The sequence below is a fragment of the Chiloscyllium punctatum genome, chromosome 4 (assembly GCF_047496795.1).
Source record: "Chiloscyllium punctatum isolate Juve2018m chromosome 4, sChiPun1.3, whole genome shotgun sequence".
Taxonomy (NCBI): domain Eukaryota; kingdom Metazoa; phylum Chordata; class Chondrichthyes; order Orectolobiformes; family Hemiscylliidae; genus Chiloscyllium; species Chiloscyllium punctatum.
Window position 1 is genome coordinate 52,278,808 of NC_092742.1, and position 23,073 is coordinate 52,301,880.

Here is a 23,073-nt window from a genome sequence, read left to right on the forward strand (position 1 = left end):
CGAGAAAAAAATGTTCGACACAGACGAGGCATTGGGGAGGGGAGTACTGTATAGTCGTTTATCGAAGTATTGTTTAAAAAGAATATTGGAAGTCAATATGGTGATATCACATTACAAAAATTAAATTATCATTTTATCTCAATTTTCTAAGAAAAATTTGGAGTTAGGGTTAACCTTTTTCGAAACTCTTACTGCGGTGAAAATAAAGTCCAGCAGATGCTGGACATTTATAACACAAACGAGCTTCTGCAGAAACTGGGCAGGTTTAGCAGTATTTGTGGAGATAGGAACACAGTTAACATTTCGATTCCGATAATGACAGCTCCTAGATGCCATATTGGATTCAAAAGACTAACCATCTTTCACTATGTGGTATTATTGTCAAGCGGATGAGAAGGTGGTTTTGACAAATATTCCAGGAGATTGCATCACTTCATCTCAATTTCCACGATTCCGCCCTCCTCCCTCTCAATCATCACAAACACAGTCCAGCTTTGGGTTTTTGCGGCTCTGGTCACCGGAGTCACTTCAAATATTCCATATCGATATTCTCACCCAAAACAGAAATTGCTGGAGAGACTCAGGAGGATTGGATGGCAGCGTGTGGGGATGGAGGACTGTCGAAGAAGGGTCACTGCAGCCGAAGTGTTAACTCTGTTCACTCTCTCCAAAGGCCTAAGGGGTTTCTCCAGCAATTTCTGTTTTTGTTTGAGATCTCCAGCATCCGCAGTTCATTGTTTTATCATATTCTCACCTATTAAGACTTTTTTTAAAGGTTGGGGGGTAGGTGAGAGCTGACTCGTACTGGGTTGAGTGAGGTACGTCGAGTGATGTGATCGCTTAATCAATAAAGTTTTGTTGAAACACTCTGGCACGGCGGTTGTTCGGGGAGACCAGCCCGCGTGACGTCATAGGACAGCGAAGAGCGCAGGCGCGTTCAACCCGCGGTGGTAGTGACATCATCGCGTCGCGGCGAAGTGCGGCCTAGTCGGTGACGCGTTGACGCCTTTGCCGTTGCGGGCCGATTTGCGGGGACGACCCGTCGCTGAGCTGTTGGCGTGTAACGTGGTGGAGGCGAAAATGTTCCGTAGGAAACTGTCTGCTCTCGAGTATCACAACAGCAGCGTGTTTGACTGTAAAGGTACAGACAGACAGACAGAGAGAGAGAGAGAGAGGCGGGGAACGGTTCACCGGGCCTGTGCCCTCATCGGTGTGCAGCCCCGGCTGCAGCTGGACACACAGCCGGGCCCAGTGATTTTACACACCTTTCTACATCATTTCAAATGTTAAAAACTACCTACGGTTTCTACACGGTGCCAGAACAGTGGACAAGATGCAGTCTATAAATCACTGACATGTACTCGCTATTGCTTTCAGCAATGTGGTTAAATGGAGCAGCCATTTTCTGCACAGCAAGCTCCCACAGGCTGCAGATAAATCATTTATCTGATTTCGGTGGTGAAAAAAGGAAAATTGAACATGACATATCCCCGTTTTTTTCAATAGCACCCATAGTCTGTCTGTCTTTCCATCCAAGTCCACCCAATTTTAATCCCTGCGATTCACCCGCTTGCTTTCACCCCCCCCCCCCCCCCGGCTGGTTTCAAACTTTATAGTTATTCGCAAAAAGTAAACATTTTCAGAGTATTTGAATGAATAAGCATGACTTTTTTTAACTAAAGGTGGAAATCGGCTTCACAAAATTCTGCAGACACTTAAGATCCCAAGATCCATTGATTTTTCTCTTGTGTTGATTGAGGGAGTAATGTGGGACAGGGGGTTCACCACCTCACTTTTTTTGTATAAGGCCATATGAACTTCTGTGTACTTTAACAGGCATGCCTTAGTTTAAATGGTTCTTTTGAAAGATTATACCTTTTACAATTGTATTTTCATTTCCTCAGGAACCTGTGTTCAATTCTCATAGGGACTTCTCCCAATTTGACTTTATCTTAATGAGGATAATTGATTAGAGGACTGGATGCCTAACAATATTGAAGAAAATATTTAATTACAAGGTTTTTTTTCTTGAAAATAGATCCATTCACTTAGTTTTATTTTGGCGATAGAATCAAATTGTAATTTTCAAAAAAAATTGACTGCACAGCATTCCCATTTTGTTTTAATCTCTCTTTGAAGCTGGTTAATCAAATTAAGCAATTCGTAGTTTACATATTCAGTAGGCATGGAACCGAGTGTTAATCATAAAACTGGACAGAAGCGGACTGTTTACTTTTTAAAGTAAGCTTGAACACAAATCACAATATTTACAGTCAGACATATTGTGAAATGTGAACATAAGCCTTAAATCTAAATAAAAAATTTATAGAGAGTCATAGAAGTTTTGCTTAAGTTGCTAATATTTCAACATTGGATTTAACTGAGCCAGTTCTTGCTACTAAAGTGTAGATTAATATGGAGATCTTTTAAGTCTGAATATAAATACCCTTTTTAGGGTGGAGATTTTGTGGTAAGATTTTGAGATTTAATACATTCAGTTGGTTGCTAGGTTGCAGTTTGTCACTTTTTAAAAGACAGATGTGTGTCTGAAACAAGTTCTTTTATATTCTAGATGAAACGGAATTTAGAAATTTAATTGTGTGGCTTGAAGACCAGAAAATACGACATTATAAAATTGAAGAGAGAGGCAACCTGAGAAATGTACACAGCAATGAATGGCCAAAACACTTTGAAAAGGTGAGTTTCATTTTGAATAAAGTGCTTGTGTGTTAAATTTGTATGTTTACACATAGTTTCACTAGTGAATTGTATTTCTAATCCCTGGATATGAACTTGTTACAAACATTGTTGATGTGGAACCAACAATACACAGTGATACAAATAGCTTGGATGTGGAAGAGGAAGGATGCAGATCAGTAGGCATGGACAGTCAGAACAATATGGCTGTTCTTAGAATTGCTTTTTCTGTTTCTGTCATTTCACTCTTGCCTGTTGTCAGTTCTGCAGCTAATTGCCAACTTTAAACATTTGACTCTAGTTTTGAGATGAATGTACAATTAAATATTATTAGATATATTAAGATTTATCTATGCACATTTCAGACTTGAGTAGAAGGGGAAAGCTATTCTGCTTTCTTACTACCTGCTGTAATCCCAGCTCTTTTGCCCTTTTTCCCAGAAGGTTTTAAATTTTTAAACACTACTTAGGCCAACATTCCCTATTCTAATGACTCATTTGAGGGAACAATTTCTTATTTCTTCTCTTCAATAATGTAATAGAGCAACTGAGAGAGTAACTCTGAATCTGGAAGGGATAGATGTCATTTATATCTTCCAATAGTCTTAACAACAAAGTGTAACTAGTTAATGTAATTCTACCTATTTGGTATCATGCAATAAACTATCTTGATTAAAAGCTGTGGCTTCTTGTTAACTTTCACTTGTAGTTGTTACTCTATCAGTGTAAATTAAGTAGGCACTTGGATCCAGACAAAAAAGAAGAATGGTGACAGCATCCTTCTACCCACACATCTCCCTTTTGGTTTTATAACAAACCTAAATCTATATTTCTTTCACTTATAGTCAAGAAAAGGTATTTTTATACATTTAACTTCTTTAGAATCTTGAAAATTAATATATAATTCCCTTCATCCAAATTTTCTGGCTATTCAGAATTTTTTGCATCTTTGTTCTATTCTCTCATGCATTGGTACAAAACTAACACCTTCCCTCAAGCCAGGAAATCTTCTGTTCAAAGTTGACATGCACAATCTAACCAGGTGCTTCAGTGCAGAATTGAGAGGCTGATGCATTTTTTAAGGTATTCTTTTTCGGTTTAGATGTAAAACCAAGACAGTGCCTACCTCCTTAGGTTGACATCAAAGACTTCGTGGAGTTAGTTAAAGAAAAGTAGAGACTTTTGATGTTCTGGTAAATTTTCATTGCTCATCCAAAACCACAAAAACAAATTACCTTATTTAGCTGATTCCTGTCTGTGAACCCTTGATGTAATAGTTGGCTGCTGCATATCCTAATTTTGCAGTAATCACTAACTTCAGAAGTACTTAATTGGCATAACGCAGCTTAGACATTTTGATCTTGTGCAAGTTCTTCTTTCCTGGCATAATTACAGTTGTGTGCCAATTACTTTTGAGCCCCACCAGACTGAGAAATATGTGACAATTTAAATCTGTAGCCTAGATCACATTTACGTTCTAAATTGCACCCATTTCTGTCAGAGTTTCCTTAGTTGCTTTTCAAGCTTTTGAAAAGAAATTATAGCCAATTTCTTATTGCAACAAAACAGTCTGAGGCTGAGTGAAAGCGCTGCAACTTTAGAATTCTGTTTGACCGTGAAATGAGATTTTGGCCAATTCCATCACAAATACAGCCTTATTCCAACCGCATCACCACTACTAACCTTACTTCAGCTCTTTCAAGCCTTTATTTCCTGTAGACTTGTCTGTTCCAGTGCTCTCCAGCTTCCCATTTCTACCCTTTAGAAATTTAAACTCATCCAAAACTCTGCTACTTATATCTTGCACCATTTCCAGTTCACCTATCATCACTGTGCATTCTGAAAGACATTTGCTTCAAAACTGGCAACATTTTGATTTAAACATTTCATCTTTGGTTTCTAATCACTCCATGAGCTCATCCCGCACCTTCTCTGGGACAACCACTACATTCAATCTTTATTCAATTGTATCAGCTTGGCATTTTCTGTTTTAATCATGTAATGTTATACTTTCAGTGACTTGTTGCCAACTCCGGAATTTCTTCTGTAAGCAGCTCTATCTTTTTTAAGACCTGCCTTAAGACCCATCTCTGTGGGGGTTTAGATCGAGCTTGAGATCACTTATTCAAATATTTCATCTCCTACAGAGGAGGTGGTGCTGGATGGCTTAAAATGCATAATGGTAGGTAAATCCCAGGGACCTCATCAGGTGTAGGAAGCTAGAGAAGTGATTGCTGGGCCCCTTGCTGAGGTACTTGTATCGTCAGTACCCGCAGGTGAAGTGCTAGAAGACTGGAGGTTGGCTAATATGGTACCACTATTTAAGAAAGGCAGTAAGGAAAAGCCAGGGAATTGTAGACCTGTGAGCCTGACATTGGTAATGAACAAGTTGTTGGATAGAATCCTGAGGGAAAGGATTTACATGTATTTGGAAAGGCAAGGACAGATTAGGGATAGTTAACATGGCTTTATGCATGGGAAATTGTGTCTCACTAACTTAATTGAATTTATTGAATAATTAACAAGAGGATTGATGAGGGCAGAGTGGTGTATGCGATCTATATGGACTTCAGTAAGGCTTCGACAAGGTTCCTCATGGTAGACTTGTTAGCAAAGTTAGATCGCGTCGAATACAGGGAGAACTGTCCACTTGGATACAGAACTGGTTCAAAGGTAGAAGGTGGTGGTGAGGATTGCTTTTTAGGCTGGAGGTCTGTAACCAGTGGTATGCCACAAAGATTGGTGCTGAGTCCACTGCTTTTTGTCATTTATATAAATGATTTGGAACATAGGAAATATGATTAGTAAGATGACACACAAATTGGAGGTGTAGTGGATAGTGAAAAAGGCTACCACAGAGTACAACAGGATCTTGGTCAGATGAGCCTATGGGCTGAGGGGTGGCAGGCGGAGTTTAATTTGAATAAATGTGAGGTGCTGCATTATGGAAAGGCAAATCAGGGCAGGACTTGTATGCTTAATGGTAAGTTCCTGGGGAGTGTTGCTGAGCAAAGAGACCTTGGAGTGCAGGTTCATAATTCCTTAAAAGTGAAGTCACAGGTAGGGAGGTTAGTGAAGATGAAGTTTGGTATACTTGCCTTTATTAGTCAATGCATTGAGTATAGAAGTTATGTTGTGGCTGTACAGCATATTGGTAAGGCCACTTTTGGAATATTGCATGCAGTTCTACTCTCCCTGCTATAGGAATTATTTTGTGAAACTTGAAAGGGTTCAGAAAAGATGGGCAAGGATGTTGCCAGGGTTGGAGGGTTTGAACTAGAGGGAGATGCTGAATAGGCTGAGGCTATTTTCCTTGGAGCATCGGAGGCTGAGGGGTGATCTTGTATCATGAGTAATGATGGGTAAATAGACAAGGTCTTTTCCCTGGGGTGGGGAAGTCCAAAACTAGAGGACATAGGTTTAAGTTGAGCTGGGATAGATTTAAAAGGGACCTAAGGGGCAACTTTTTCATGCAGAGGGTGGTGTTTGTATGGAATGAGCTGGCAGAGGAAGTGGTGGAGGCTGGTACAATTACAACATTTAAAGGGTATCTGGATGGGTTTATGAATAAGAGAGGTTTAGAGGGAAATGGGCCAAATGCTGGCAAAAGGGGCTAGGTTAGATTAGGATATCTGGTCAGCATGGACGAGTTGGACTGAAAGGCCTGCTTCCGTGTTGTACATCTGACTGTATATAATTCATCCGTTTATTTGATGAAGTTCCTTCGGGCATTTAACAACTGTAAAGGTGTTGATGAAATGAAATTTGTTACAGAAATGTCTGTGAATTTATGGACTTAAGTCATAGAGATGTACAGCATGAAAACAGACCCTTCGGTCCAACTTGTCTATGCCAACTAGATATCCCAACTTAATCTATTCCCATTTGCCAGCACTTAGCCTGAGTCCCTCTAAACCCTTCCTATTCATATGCCCATAGAGATACAATTATAGCATTTAAAATGCATCAGCCTTCACCACTTCATCTGGCAGCTCATGTATAACCCTCTGTGAGAAAAAGTTACCCCTTAGGTCCCTTTTATATCTTTGCCCTGTAACCCTAAACCTATGCCCTGTACTTCTGGACTCCCCAACCTTAGGGAAAAGACCTTGTCTACTTATCCTATCCATGCCTCTCATGATTTTATTAACCTCTATACAATATCTGAGCAAGAGGCCCAGCAATCGCTTCCCTAGCTTCCCATGGAGTTCTTGGGTACACCTGATCAGGTCCTGATGATTCATCTACCTTTTTTGCATTTCAAGTCCTCCAGCGCCCCCCCACCCCCGGATTATGGACATTTTTCAAGATATCACCATCTGTTTCCCCACATTCTTTATCTTCCATGTTCTTCTCCACAGTAAACACTGATTAGATTAGATTAGATTAGATTAGATTACTGATGCAAAATACTTGTTTAGTATCTTCCCCCATCTCCTCTGGCTCCACACAAAGGCCACCTTGCTGATCTTTGAGGGGCCCTATTCTCTCCCTAGTTACCCTTTCGTCCTTAATGTATTTAAAAAAAGATGGATTCTCCTTTACCCCATTTGCCAATCTCATGTCATGTTTTTGCCCTCCTGATTTCCCTCTTATGTACGGAGGAACCTCGATTATCCGAAGGGCACGGGCAGGGAATATTTCGATTAATTAATCCAATGCCAGTTAACATAGTTTAGCTGAGAATCAGGAGCTTGCGATCTTGCTGGAAAATCCGATATTCAGATAATTGAATGCCGGATAATCGAGGTTCCTCTGTATATTCCTTCTGCCTTTATGCTCTTCTAAGGATTCACTAGATCTCTGTTTATACCTGAGATATGCTTCCTTCTCTTTCTTAACCAAAACCTCAGTTTCTCTAGTCATCCAGCATTCCCCACACATACCAGCCTTTCCTTCACCCTAACAGGAATATACCATCCCTGCACTCTCGCTATCTCATTTCTGAAGGCTTCCCATTTTCCAGCCATCCTTTACCTGTGAACCTCTACCCAATACCATCAAAATTAACCTTCCTCTGATTTAGAGCTTTAACTTTTAGATCGGTCTATCCTTTTCCATTACTGTTTTAAAACTAATAGAATTATGCTCGCTGGCCCCAAGTGCTCCCCCACTGACACCTCAGTGACCTGCCCTGCGTTATTTCCCAACAGTAGATTCCTCTAAGTTCATCTGCCTTCCCTGTTAGGCCTCTTGTATTGAAATAAAAGCATTTTAATTTATTAGTCCTACCTTGTCCTCTGCTTTGTTCCTGCCTGCCCTGACTGTTTGACTCGCTCCCTTTCCCAACTGCACCTTCTGTAGTAGGTATGTCCACATACAGAATCAGAAAATTTTCTTGTACACACTGAACAAATTCCTTTCCATTTGAACCCTTAACATTATGGCAGTCCCAGTCTATGTTTGGAAAATGAAAATCCCCTCCCATAAACCACCCTATTATTCTTACAGATAACAGATCTCCTTACAAGTTTTTTTTTCTTAATTTCCTGCTGACTGTTAGGAGGTCTGTAATACAATCCCAATAAGGTGATCATCCCTTTCTTAATTCTGAGTTCCACCCAAATAACTTCCCTGGATGTAGTCTCAGGAATATCCTCCCTCAATACAGCTGTAATGCTATCCCTTATCAAAAACACCACTCGCCCTCCACTCTTACCTCCCTTTCTGTCCTTCCTATAGCATTTGTATCCTTGGACATTAAGCTGCCAGTCCTGTCCATCCCTGAGCCATGTTTCTGTAAATTGCTATGATATCGCAGTCCCATGTTCCTAACCATGCCCTGAGTTCATCTGCCTTTCCCATTAGGCCTCTTGCATTGAAGTTAAAGCATTTTAATTTATCAGTCCTACTTTGTTCCTGCCTGCCCTGACTGTTTGACTAGTTCCCTTTCCCAACTGCACTAGTCTCAAATTGATCTTTCCTCACTATTTCACACACCACCTTATTAGTTTAAATACTGCTGAGCATCTCTAGCAAATCTCCCTGCCAATATATTAGTCGTCTTCCAATTCAATTGCAATCCATCCATCGTGTACCGGCCCCTTCTACCCCAGAAGAGATTCCTATGATCCAAAACTGTGAACCCTTCTCCCATTCATCAGCTGCTCAGCCACACATTCATCTACTCTATCCTGTTATTCCTACCCTCACTGGAATCGATCCAGATATTACTGCCCTTAACCTTTTTAAATTCCTGCCTAACTTTCTATCTTCTCCCTTCAGAATCTCATCCTTTTCCCTTCCTATGTCATTAGCTCCAATGTGTACAATGACTTTCTGGCCTCAATCTACAATATTGCTGTGCTTCTACCAGCTCCCCAAAATTGTGCAACTTTGAGGAAAATAGGAAGGAAGACCGCAACCTGACAGGTTATAATTGGAACTGTTTGCATGAATTGATCTGAAAATGGAGAGAAAATCGTATATATTTACTTCTTATTCAAAAAAGCACTTATATTATTATAACATTATGAACAATGATTTAAAATGTTTGTTTCTTTGAGTCAATGTTTTTGTTGTTAACATGTTCACAGTCCAATGTATTTTAATGATGCAAGATTTCCTATCATCCATTTAGCCATCAACACTGCACACTTAACATTTGTATGAATATTTAATTTCACTTTTGGGAATCCTTTTATAAACTTAAAATCCTTGTATATCTGAATAATTTATTTTCAGTATCTGGCAGATGTAAACTGCCCATTCAAGGCTCAAGAAAGACAAGAAAACGTTGACTGGCTTCTGGGCTTGGCTGTGAGACTTGAATACTCAGATAATGGTATGATTTAAACTGCTTGAAGTTGCTAACTATTTTAGAATTGTTGTAGTATGTGTGGATGTTTGTTTATTTTGTTACACCTCATTGGGGTAGCCTGCTGGCGGTCAAGTCCTACTATTCTTAGTCGTCATAATAGTTAAAAATTTAACAAAAGTACGCAGTCTTCAGTTTACATGTCGGATAGACTCAGGTTAACAGAAACCTCAGATCAGGTTTCTCCTCTTAACAAGGGCTACAATTTATTAGAAAGAAATAATCTTAATCTTTCCTAAATATCCACAAACCCCTTTTTAAGCCCCTCCCATACACAGACAGGCAGGCACAGACATTCAGAAACAACATTGGTGTTATGGGTGGAGGGAAGAACTCCTGGGGAAACAATTCAGTAACTCCACTGATCAGGATTCAGTGGGATGTCCCTTTTGTTTCCAGTCCTTCAGTTCTCTTATCATTAGGTTCTACTTCACAGAAAGCACAGAGCAACTGGTTCATAAATTATAAAGTCTCTGACTTATTGGTTAAAAACAACAGCTTACAGCAATTGGTGGTAGACAACAACTGGCTTTCTTTAGATAATATTAGATTTTCTACAGTGTGGAAACAGGCCCTTCAACCCAACAAGTCCACACCGGCCCTCAGAGAGCAACCCACCAGAACCATTTCCTTCTGACTAATGCACCCAACACTATGCGAGGTTTACCATGGCCAATTCACCTGACCTGCACATCTTTAGACCGTGGGAGGAAATCAGAGCACCCAGAGGAAACCCATGCAGACACTGGGAGAATGTTCAAACTCCACACAGGTGGGAATCGTACCTGGGTCCCTGGCATTGTGAGGCAGCAGTGCTAACCACTGAGCCACCGTGCCACCTTCGGGTATACTGGACGTGCCACCTCTCCTTCCAGACATCTGAGAGCTTTTCACTATATCATTCCCATCCATAAGCTGTTCACCCATCCAGAGTTGATGTCAGACTGATAGCTTTTGGAATCCATAACTGGTCACAACACCAGTGACTTGATGCTGGCTAAATCTAATTTTCTACAAATGTCCCAGTACTGTGTTGTTTCTCTTACACCTCTCCCCACAACTACTTGCAAAGCAACAGTGTAAATACCAATTGTAATGTGTTGTACTAACATGTCCTTTAAAAGCACAACAATTCATACAAACAAGGAATTAGAGTAGGCCTTTTGAGCCACCTACAGCATTCAGTAAAGTCATCTATGATCGAATTTCAACCTCCCCTCACAATCCTGCATATCCATGATAATCTTTAATCCAACACCGTGGTCATCCGTGTATCTACCTTTGCATTAAAAATATTTAAAGATTCTGCATCCACTGGCTTTTGAGGAGGGGAAACTAAAGTTATTCAGTCGTCTGAGAGGAAAAAGTATTTCTTCATCTCTCTTAAATGGACACCCCTTTTTTATTTTTAAATCCTTCTCAGTCCTTTGTTATAAAGCCATTCTTTATCCAGTTCAGTCCACAGTCAAAACGAAAGCGAAATAAAAGGCTTTTACAAATTATTTAGTGAATGCAAATCCCTGGAGTTAAATTATTGCCTCACCGGTTGCCAATTAGTCTTAAAGGGAGCACTCCTATGTGGTGTGTCCCATTGCATGTACATTAGGAGGTTGTACTAAGACACCAGAGTGTCATAGAGATGTACAGCACGGAAACAGAGCCTTTGGTCCAATTCGTTCATGCCGACCAGGTATCCCAACCTAATCTAGTCCCATTTACTAGCACTTGGCCCATATCCCTCTAACCCTTAAGTGTATAAGGCCTGCTAAAATTTGATTTCCCAAAATGCAGCACCTTGCATTTACCTAAATTAAACTCCATCTGCCACTCAGCCCATTGGCCCATCTGATCAAGATTCCATTGTAATCTGAGGTAACCTTCTTTGCTGTCCACTACACTTCCAATTTTGGTGTCATCTGCAAACTTACTAACTGTACCTCTTATGCTCGCATCCAAATCATTTATGTAAATGATGAAAAGTAGTGGACCCAGCACTGATCCTTGTGGCACTCCACTGGTCACAGACATCCAGTCTGAAAAACGACCCTCCTCCACCACCCTCTGTCGTCTACCTTTGAGCCAGATCTGTAACCAAATGGCTAGTTCTCCTTGTATTCCATGAGATCTGACCTTGCTAACCAGTCTCCCATGGGGAGCCTTGTTGAACGCCTTACTGAAGTCCCTCCAGATCATGTCCACCGCTTTGCCATGGTCAATTCTCTTTGTTACTTTTTCAAAAAGCTCTATCAAGTTTGTGAAACACGATTTCCCTTGCACAAAGCCATGTTGACTATCCCTAATCAGCCCTTGCCTTTCCAAAAACGTGTAAATCCTGTCCCTCAGGATTCCCTCCAACAACTTGCCCACTACTGACGTCAGGCTTACTGGTCTAGTTCCCTGGCTTGTCCTTAAAACCTTTCTTAAATAATGGTACCACATTAGCCAACTTCCAGTCTTCCAGCACCTCACCTGTGATTATTGATGATAGGACTATCTCAGCAAGAGGCCCAGCAGTCACTTCCCTAGCTTCCCACAGAGTTTGAGGGTACACCTGACCAGGTCCTGGGAATTTCTCTACCTTTATGCATTTCGAGACATCCAGCACTTGCTCCTCTGTCATATGGATATTTTTCAAGATGTCACCATCTATTTCTCCATATCCTAAATGTTCCACGTCCTTCTCCGCAGCAAGCACTGATGCAAAATACTTTAGTATCTCACCCATTTCCTGTGGTTCCACACAAAGGTTACCTTGCTGATCTATGAGGGGTCCTATTCTCTCCCTAGTTACCCTTTTGTCCTTAATGTGGTTGTAAGAACCCTTTGGATTCTCCTTAATCCTATTTGCCAAAGCTATCTAGTGTTCCGTTTCTGCCCTTCTGATTTCCCTCTTAAATATTCTGCTGTTATACTCTTCTAAGGATTCACTTGATCTCTCCTGTCTATACTTGGCATGTGCTTCCTTCCTTTTCTTAAGCAAACTTTCAATTTCTCTTGTCATCCAGCATTCCCTATAGCTACCAGCCTTTTCTTTCACCCTAACAGGAATGTACTGTCTCTGGACACTCGTTATCTCATTTCTGAAGGCTTCCCATTTTCCAGCCGTCTCTTTACCTGCTAACATCTGCACCCAATCTGCTTTTGAAAGTTCTTGCCTAATACCGTCAAAAATGGCCTTTCTCCAATATAGAATTTTAACTTTTAGATCTGGTCTATCTTTTTCCATCACTATTTTAATATTAATAGAATTATGGTCACTGGCTTCAAAGTGTTCTCCCACTGACACGTCAGTCACCTACATTCCCTTATTTCCTGAGTAGATCAATATTTTTGCACCTTCTCTAGTAGGTACGTCCACATACTGAATCAGAAAATTTTCTTGTACACTCTTAACAAATTCCTCTGCATCTAAGCCCTTAACACTATGGCAGTTCCAGTCTATGTTTGGAAGTTAAAATGCCCTCCCATAACCACCACATTATTCTTACAGATAACTGAAAAAACCTTCCAAATTTGTTTCTCAATTTCCCTCTGACTGTTAGAAGGTCTGTAATAAAATCCCAATAAGGTGATCATCCCTTTCTTATTTCTCCGTTCCATCCAACTAACTTCCTTGAATGTATTTCCGGGAATATCCTCCCTCAATCCAGCTGTAATGCTCTACCTTATCAAAAATGCCACTCCCTCCTCTCTCTTGTCCCCTTTTCTATCCTTCCTATAGCATTTATATCCTGGAACATTAAGCTGCCAGTCTTGTCCATCCCTGAGCCATGATTCTGTAATTGCTGTGATATCCCAGTCCCATGTTCCTAACCATGCCCTGAGTTCATCTGCCTTCCCTGTTAGGTCTCTTACATTGAAATAAATACAGTTTAATTTATAAGTTCTACCTTATTCTGTGCTTTGTTCCTGTATGCTGTGACTATTTGACAAGCTTCTTTTCTCAACTCTGCCAGTCTCAGATTGATCTCTTTCCTCAGTATAACCCTGGGTCCCAAAACTCCTCCTTACTAATTTAAATCCTTCTGAGAAGTTGTAGCAAATCTCCCTGCCAGTATACTAGTCCCCTTCCAATTCAGGTGCAATCCATCCATCTTGTACAGGTCAAATCTACCCCCCGAAGAGATCCCAATGATTCAAAAAATGTGAATCCCTCTCCCATACACCAGTTCCTCAGCCACACATTCATCTGCTCTATCCTCCTATTCCTACCCTCACTAGTTCGTTGCACTGGAATCAATCCAGGTATTACTACCCTTGAGGACCTCCTTTTTAAATTCCTGCCTAACTTTCTATATTCTCCCTTCAGAATCTCATCCTTTTCCCTTCCTATGTCGTTGGTACCAACGTGTACAATGACTTCCTGTTGGTCCCTCTCCCTTTTGAGAATATTCTGCTGAGCTATCCTTGATCTTGGCACCAGGAAGGCAACACACCATTATGATTTTTGGCTGCAGAAATGACTGTGCTCCTGACTAGAGAGTCCCTTAACATAATCGATTGCTTGGAACCTGATGTACCCCTCATTACATTAGAGTCAGCCTTAATACCAGAAACTTGGCTGTTCGTGCTACACTCCCCTGAGAGTCCATCACCCCTTACATTTTCCAAAATAGCATTCTTGATTGAAATGGAGATAGCTACAGAAGACGACTGTACTATCAGCGTACCTCTCCTACCTTTCTTGGAGTTAAACCATCTACCTGCCTGTATCTGCGTCTTTTCTCCCTTCCTGTAACTGCCATCTGTCGCACCTCCTAGTTGTTGTAAATTCCTCATTGCCTCTAACTGTAGCTTCAACTGATCCATTTGATCTGACAGGATTCGCAATCAATGACATTTATTGCAGGTATAATCCTCAGTAACCCTTAAACCCTCCTGAAATGATGATGGGCTGCACAGGGGCTCTGGCTTATTCTGAGCTATTTTTGTCGAGCTACTCAAAGCCTGTATCAGACAGATATTGAGAGCATCCTCATGATAATTGTTTTCTATTTCTTGATCAAGAGATGTCTGCTAGGAGATCTTGATCAGGGAGGGAAGCCAAAATGGAAGGCAGGCAGTAGGTTGATTGAATATGTTTTTGTGGCCTGGCAATTGAAGTGCAGGGTAAATTGTTTCATCCAGCTTGCAGGTTTCCACAGTTGGCAATGTGAGAGGGTGTGATATTTAGAAAGAGTGGAAGCTAGGGGGATGGGGTGTTGAGCAGAAGAATTTTGGAATTCAGTAAATATGCTTATTGTGAGAAGTCATTTGCTTACGTAGCTTGACAACTATGTAACAGTGTCATCAAGGATTTGGTCCATGGTGCAGAAGGATTGAGTTTGGATGGCACAACAGATGTCATCAATATAGATGAATTTGTGAGATATGCTTATTGGGAGATAATTTATATATAGGTTGAACAGTGTTGGGGCTACCAGCTGAATCCAGTATTAATCTGTTAGTTGGTCTTCTCCATTGGCTAATCCTACCTGAGGTGGACTCAGCTGGTACATTGGAATTTTCTAACAATTGTCTCGACTCTGTGCAGGCCAGTATTTTATGATTGTATCTTGGTGCTGTTGGATCTCTCAACAACCTATGTCTGTTTTTCAGGTTCTTTTGGAAGATATTTTCGGCAAAAGTAGTATTCCCAAGCATCAGTGATTCTTGTCCTTCTAGTAGTAGAAGTTTTGAGTTTGGAACGTACTGTCTGAGGGAGCCTTGGTGAGATACTGCAGTGCATTTTGTGAATGGGACACTTTGCTGTGACTCTTCCTTAGTGGAGAAGGAAGTTAATGTTGAAGATTGTGATCGTAGTAGCAATCAAATGGTATACTTTATCTGGGTTAGTGTCAACCATTTTGATACCTTTTTTGGAGCTGCACTCATCTGGACAAGTGTAGAGTATTCTATCATCCTCCTGATTTGTGCCTCATTAATGGTAGACAGGCATTGGGAAACAGGAGGCCACAAAATTCCCAGCCTGTGACCTGTCCTTGGAGATGTGTTTATGTAGTGAGCGTTTCTGGCATCATCTGGCTGTGTATTTCCATTGTTTGCAGTTATGTATTGAGGAAGCCCACACTAGGAGCTGTAGGCCATCACTGTCTGGCACTGAGTAACCCCAGTCATGTGGTGGCTGTTGAAATTTCCTAAGTAAGTAGTTGGGTGGGGCAGTATCTGCCGAGCCTGTTCATTGCTGCCACTTAGAGGTTTGTGCATGTTACACTTTGGAAACTCCCAGGTGGAATTGTCATAGATGTGGTTCATGACAAGGTCAGATTGGACATGAGTTGCATGGCTGTATTTAGTATGAAGGGAGTCGCACAGTAGTTCAACATTTTTGATTAATAGTGTTTTCTTTAATTTCTGTGTCTGCCTTTTGGAGGTAAATGATGTTAGCATTGGATGGCAAGCATTCAGTAAGGTATTGCTTGGCAGCTGATAGGCCATCAACATTGTTATAAGATTGGAAAGCCCAAGCCAAAAAGCCAAAGGGTTGATCACTTTTGAGATTGGTGGTTCTGGGGTTACTGAGATTCCACAGTCTTTCTTCTGGAGTCTGTTGGAATTCAACCTGCTGGTGAGTTAATTTGCTTCCCTTGGGAGTGCTTAGATACTGATGGTGGGGGAAGCATGCTGCACAAATGCTGATCCATTGTTCCCTGATGTTTCACTTGAAGTTCCTTGACTATTTGCCCGATGCATTCAACTGAACCTCAGCCTCTGAGCATTTGTTATAGTCAACATATGAGCGTCCTGGTTATGGTTAGTTTTCTATATTCTGTTTTTAAAATCTCAGATTTCCTCTTCAAGTTCCTGAAATTCAACAGGTAAAAGGGTAATTATGGGCAGGGCACATGCAAAGTATGCTTTCCACCACCTTATCCTCCTTCACACTATGACTTTATTTCTCTGTCCTTTCATTGATATGCCTAATTCTGAGTTAACATGATGCAGCGAACAGAAGTCATTTGGTACCTGTTTGTACCAAAAAGTGCATAATTACTATTTACTTATCTATAGGACCACATTTTTCATATGCATGGGATGGTTTGTCAAGTGGATTGTTGGAGGCAAAAATATTTTAAACTGTTTCAAAAGTACATTACATGACAAGATGGGAATTTATGTTGGAATTGGCAGTTTGTATTTGTGTGATTGTATTAAGTATAAAAAAGCGGTTAATTTGCCCGACATTAAATTTCCATTGTGAAAATGAGTATGTAGAAGGAAGTAGATTAACAGTAAAGAAAATAAGTGGCATGTTAAATGTGACAAATAATCTTTGCCATATTCAGTGTGGAATTGGACATTTGTCATCTAAAAATGAAATACTATAGTAGCTAAAACAATCAAGGGAATGCAATGGCCTAGTGGTGTTATTGCTAGACAATTAATCCAGAGGCCCAGGTAATGTTCTGGGGACCTAGGTTCAAATCCCACCACTGCAAATGGTGGAATTTGAATTCAATAAAGAAAGATCTGGAATTAAGAATCTACTGATGACAGTGAAATCATTGTCAGTTGTCGGAGAAAACCCATCTGGCTCATTAATGTCCTTTAGAGAGGGAAATCTGCCATCCCCACCTGGTCTGGCCTACATGTGACTCCATATCCACAGCAATGTGGTTGACTCTCAGTTGCTAAATACAAGGGCAGAAGCAGCCCTGTTGATTCTGCAAAGTCCTCTTTCCTAACATCTGGGGGTAGTGCCAAAATTAGGAGAGCTGTCTCTCAAACCCTTCAAACAACAACATGATGTAATCATACTCGCAGAATCATATCTTACAGATAATGTTCCAGATACCACCACCATCATCCCTGGATATGTCCTGGCCCACCAGTGGCGGGCACAGTGGTATATAGTCAGGAGGGAGTTGCTCTGGAAGTCCTCAACATTGAATCCAGAAAATGAAGTCTCATGGCTTCAGGTTAAATGTGGGCAAGTACACCTGCTGACTACCATGCGGTGTCCTCTGTCAATGTTGAACATGATACTCCTTCTTGTTGAACAACACTTGGAGCAAGTATAGAGGATGGCAGGGGCACAAAATGTACTCTGGGGCACTTCTATGACCACCGCCAACAGTGCCTTGGCAGCAGTACTACTGATTGAGCTGGTGAGGTCCTTTAATGACACATTTGCTGGACCGCATCTGCAGCAGGTGGTGAGGAAACAAACTAGGGAAAAAACATACTTGTCTTTATTCTTACCATTCTGCCAGTTGCAGATGCATCTGTCCATGACAGTATTGGTAAGCATGACCACCACCACAGTCCTTGTGGAGACGAAGTCTCACCTGCGCAATTGTATGGTGCTATCACCGTGTGAAATGGGACAGATTCTGAACCGATCTAGCAAGTCAAGACTGGGCATCTATGAGGCTCTTTGGGCCATCAACAGCAGTAAAATTGTGCTCCAGTACAATCTTAACCTCATGACCCTCGCCCCTCAACCATTACCATAAAGCCAGGGGATCAACCCTTGTTCAATGGCGAATGCAGGAGGGCAACATCAGGCTTACCTGAAGATGAGGTGTCAGTCTAATGAAGTCACCAAACTGGGTTATTTACATGCTAAACAGCTTAGGCAGCAAGTGATCCCACAACCAACAGATCAGATCTAAGCTCTGCAGCCCTGCCATATCTGGTAGTGAATGGTGGTGGATGACTAAACAATTCACTGGAGGAGGAGGAGGAGGCTCCACAAATATCCCCATCCTCAATGATGGAAGAGCCCAGCACATCAGTGCAAAAGGTAAGGCTGAAGCTTTCGCAGCAGTCTTCAGCCTGAAGTGTAGAGTGTATCATCCATTTCGGCTTCCTCCAGATATCTCCACTAGTACAGACACCAATCTTCAGCCAGTTGGAATTACTCCGTGTGGTACCAAGAAATGGTTGGAGACGCTAGATACTGCAAAAGGCTACAGGCCCTGACAATGTTCTGGCAATAATACTGAAGACTTGTGCTCCAGAACTTGCCGCACCCCTAGCCAGGTTTTGCCAGTACAGCTATAACATTGGCATCTATCCAACAATGTGCAAAATTGCACAAGTATACCCTGTACATAAAAGGCAGTTAAATTCCAGCTTAACCAATTACTGGCCCATCAGTCTATTCTTGATCATCAATAAAATGATGGTAGGTGTCATTAACAGTGCTATCAAGCAGCACCTGCTTAGCAATAGCCTGCTCAGTGACTCCAGTTTAGGCTCTGCCAGGACTACTCAGCTCCTGACCTCATTACAGCCTTGGTTCAAACTTGAATGTAGCTGAATTCCACACGTGAGATGAGTGTGACAGCTCTTGACATCAAGTCTGCATTTGATGGAGTGTGGCATCAAGGAGCCCTGACAAAACTGCAATCAATGGGAATCCGGAGGCAAACTCTCCGATGGTTAGAGTCATACCTGGCACAAAGGGAGAGATTGATTGTTGGTCAGTCATCTCAGCTCCAGGACATCTCTGTAGGAGTTCCTCAGGATAGCGTCCTAGGCCCAACCATCTTCAGCTGCTTCATCAATGACCTTCCCTCCATTAGAAGGTCAGAAGTGGGGGTGGTCACTGATGATTGCACAATGTAGAGCACCATCTGAAGCAGTCTGTGCCCAAATGCACCAAGAGGTGGACAATATCCAGGTTTGCGCTGACAATTGGCAGGTAAAGTTCATGCCTTACAAATTCCAGGCTACGACCATTACCAATAAAAGGCTATCTTTATATTCAATTAAAGAAAAATCAGCATTAATCTGTTTCAAACAAAGAGCAACTAGAACCAGGGCTATTGAAGGGCTGTGGAATTTGCTTCCCCTTTTTAATGGATAAGGCAGAAACTGTATATGTTTTCATTAGGATAGATGGATCAAGGAAAACAAAATAATGGCTTAAAGTAAATGTTCATAGGATATTTGCTTGGCAGCAGGCAAAGGTGCATTAAAGTGTTCCTTGCATGTGACTGCACTTGTATGCTAATTAGTTGAATATGTTCTCTACTGTTGGCCTAACAAGCCTTCAATTGTAAATACCATTGCTACAAAGTCAGGAGATGACTAATGATTGTGGTTTTGTTAATGCTATACACATATTGAGAAATTTCAGAAATGCAATGTTCAGTCAGTAAGCTTTTTAAACTGAATTTTTTCCCTCCCACAGTGGATAAATATAAGAATTGTACAGCAGAAAGTGTAAGAAATGATGCTACAAAAGGCACAGATCCACTTATTAATCTTGATGGTAAGTAATAGCGATGCTCAACTATAATTTACTTTTAAGAGGAGGAAACCTGATCCAAGTAATTGTATGGGTTATCTATATTGACCAAAAAGTTGCAAGAAAGTTGAGTGGTACTGTTGATGGGCAGTCTGCAAATACAGAAGTGGTCAATGTCTGGAGGCTTTCATCATTATTGGATTCATTTTACCTCTGGTGGCATGGTGGCTCAGTGGTTAGCACTGCTGCCTCTCAGCACCAGGGTCCCAGGTTCGATTCCAGCATTGGTCTGTGTGGAGTTTGCATATTCTCCCCATGACTGCGTGCTCTGCTACAGAAGATTGGAGAATAGGCACTGATCCTACAACCTCGCTCATGCTAAATGAAGATCTAGTGTTGAGTTAATTCTCCTTTCTACCTTCTATCTGCTTCACTGCATTGTCAGGACAGGTCTTTTTCTGTTTGTTTGTGAGATCTCTTCTCAGTTTCTTGTGTTTCCCAGAAAATGTCTTCCTACACTTAGGCCAATCAACTTTGGCTTGTTACAAGGTTAAAAGCATATCTTAAGTTTGTTATACGGCCATGTTTTCATTGATACAAAATAGTGTTTGGGTGCTTGATAATATAAGTGGTGGCAGAAATTAAAAATTAAAAGTAATAGAGGAACTAGGGTCAGGAATACTCTTAGGCTTATTTAAGCTAACAATGACTTCTGTCACTGCTTGCAACTGAGATTACATCAGCTGCCTGGTGGTAAGCTATAATGTGAAAGTGTATAGGCTGTCAGTGGTTTTTTGTGAAACATCTTAAATCTTTGTTTGAAATCTTCATAACACTGAACAGACCTTTTTTGCTTACTGCTATTGAAAATTAGCTGTGTGCACGCTACCTTGCAGGTATCCCAACACATCAAGAACACAGTTTGCTGGTATCATTGGTAAGGACACTACCCTGATAAATCAGCCAATTTACCTGGTTTAAAGTCTAAACAAAGCCTGGCAATTATCTGTAAATTGCCATTTTCTGTTATATTCTCTGTGGCAGCACCTTGACCACCAAGTCCACTTGCTGACCAATCAGCAGTCTCCTATTATACAGTATTAAATATTGGCTTTTCCCCCTTTCTGGTGGTATTGCAAATTGTCCTAATGAATCTAAGATCCAAAGTTTCAACAAAATGTCTGTCTTCATGGTACTTGAATTCTATGCTACCAAATAACTATTAATAAAAAGTGTTGACAGATTGACAAGCATTGATTTTTGATGCGTTCTGCTACATGTCAATAGTATACAAGTGCTCAATAAATATTTGACACTTGCTATTTCAGTGGAAATTCATGTCAATTTAAACTCAAACTTGACATTATCTCTACATGTTGCAACCCGTCCTACTTCAATAGTTCTGAATCACTGCTCCTAAATCTGTCCCTATTGAATAACCTGTTCCGTTTGGCATAGAACTTTCTACATCAGGTGTACCACAATATTCTATATTGATAAAGGTTATACTTTTTTCATACTTGTATAATTGTCACTGGAGGATTGGGCGCATACAGTAATTTCCTCACCACTATGTTTCTGGTTTCTCAGAGAAACATATACCCTGCAGAGGGTGCTATTACAGCTACTGGTTTTTAGATTAGATTAGATTAGATTACTTACAGTGTGGAAACAGGCCCTTCGGCCCAACAAGTCCACACCGCCCCGCCGAAGCGTAACACACCCATACCCCTATATTTACCCCTTACCTAACACTATGGGCAATTTAGCATGGCCAATTCACCTGACCTGCACATCTTTGTGACTGTGGGAGGAAACCGGAGCACCCGGAGGAAACCCACGCAGACACGGGGAGAACGTGCAAACTCCACACAGTCAGTCGCCTGGTGCTGCAACGTTTTACAGCTGCAAATTCTTTACAGCATTGAGTCAAAGTAAATTAGCTCTTTTGGTGACTTTGAATTTTAGAAATTGGATTAGCCCAAATTTACATTTTTAAAAGTTTTTGAACAGTTTCAGTTCTATAACATTGTTTTCTTTTATAGTTAACAACCCTGACTTTAAGGCTGGTGTGATGGCATTAGCTAATCTTTTACAAATTCAGCGCCATGATGACTACCTCGTAATGTTGAAGGTAAGCATACTAGGCTTCATTAGTGTCCTTTAAGGTGTTCCTTAGTGACTTGCATAAAGTAGATTTTGATCCTAGTAAAGCAAATGTTTAATGACTACTGTATTGATTTCCCTACTTTGTAAAGAAAATACATCTTATATCAATTGCGAAAAATTGCAAATAATAGAATTGAAATCAGCAGAGAATGCCGGAAGTATGTAACAAGTCAATAAAGATCTGTGAAGAAAATACTGTAATTTTTAGGTTTTAGAAATTTTATCAGCATCTTATGAAATATGAGTTAGTGAAGAAACAATTTATTTTCTTGTTACTTTAATTGACTCAGTGATCAGCAAACTGCTACATGGAAAACAGCGAATGTCATGTTAGACAATGGAAATACAGTAAAACAAAAAAACGTGTAAGCAGCTGGCAAGTATAAAAGAAACTAGAATGTATAAAATACATTGGAAAGCTTCACTTAAAAATTGGAGAATGAAGGTAATGTGCATGCAGGAGTTCTGAATTAATAGTGGAAAAGGCTAAAACATAGTTGGCCTGCTAGTTCCAAAAAAAAGCCGAATAGAGTATAGCTAAAGATCACCATTTCTCAGGCAAGAGGCAAGGTTGCAAAGGTGGAACCTTCAAGATAACCTTGGCCAATATGGGAATTGATCCCGCGCTGATGCCGTTACTCTGCGTTGCAAATCTGCCCTTCCAGCCAACTGAGTTAACTCACCCCTCAGTAATAGATGATTGGAAAGGCAGTCCAATAACTTAGAAACAAGAGTTTTGAAGGAGGTGTTGATGCTGAGGTAAAGATGTAGATGGTCAGCAAACAATCTAAAGCTGATGCAACATTTTCAGGTTTTACTGCTAAGGGACAACATGTACAAGAGAAATAGGGAGTGATGATTGGATCTTTGGATGACACAGGAGATAATAGCATGGAAGTAGGAAGAAAACTATTGCAAGTCATTTTTTGACTTCAGCTTTATAGAGAAGAATGGAACTAGGCGAATGCAAACCAATCCACCTGCAAGATGGTGGAAAAGCATCGGGGAGGTTGGTGTGATCAACGATGTGAAAGGTTGTTGACAGGTGGAGAAGGCATATTTTACCTGTTTTACACTGAGAGGATGTCATTTGTGAGTTTGAGCCATTTCAGTGCTGTGACACGTATGTGAACATAATGAAATTTATTCAAATATAGAGGTGTTATAAGATTCTTGTGACACTGGTAGTGCC

The 23,073-nt window shown here is 40.8% G+C and overlaps 1 protein-coding gene across 1 annotated transcript in view; it reads left to right on the forward strand.

Annotated features, from left to right (window-relative positions):
- Positions 1 to 959: 959 nt before the first annotated feature.
- The window catches only part of rtraf (RNA transcription, translation and transport factor), a 31,505-nt gene continuing 9,391 nt past the window's right edge, over positions 960 to 23,073 (forward strand). The window contains exons 1-5 of the mRNA XM_072568710.1: positions 960 to 1,141; positions 2,573 to 2,697; positions 9,382 to 9,481; positions 19,656 to 19,736; positions 21,758 to 21,846. Coding sequence (XP_072424811.1) covers positions 1,081 to 1,141; positions 2,573 to 2,697; positions 9,382 to 9,481; positions 19,656 to 19,736; positions 21,758 to 21,846 — 456 coding nt within the window. The 5' untranslated portion in view covers positions 960 to 1,080. The remainder of the gene's footprint in view (positions 1,142 to 2,572; positions 2,698 to 9,381; positions 9,482 to 19,655; positions 19,737 to 21,757; positions 21,847 to 23,073) is intronic.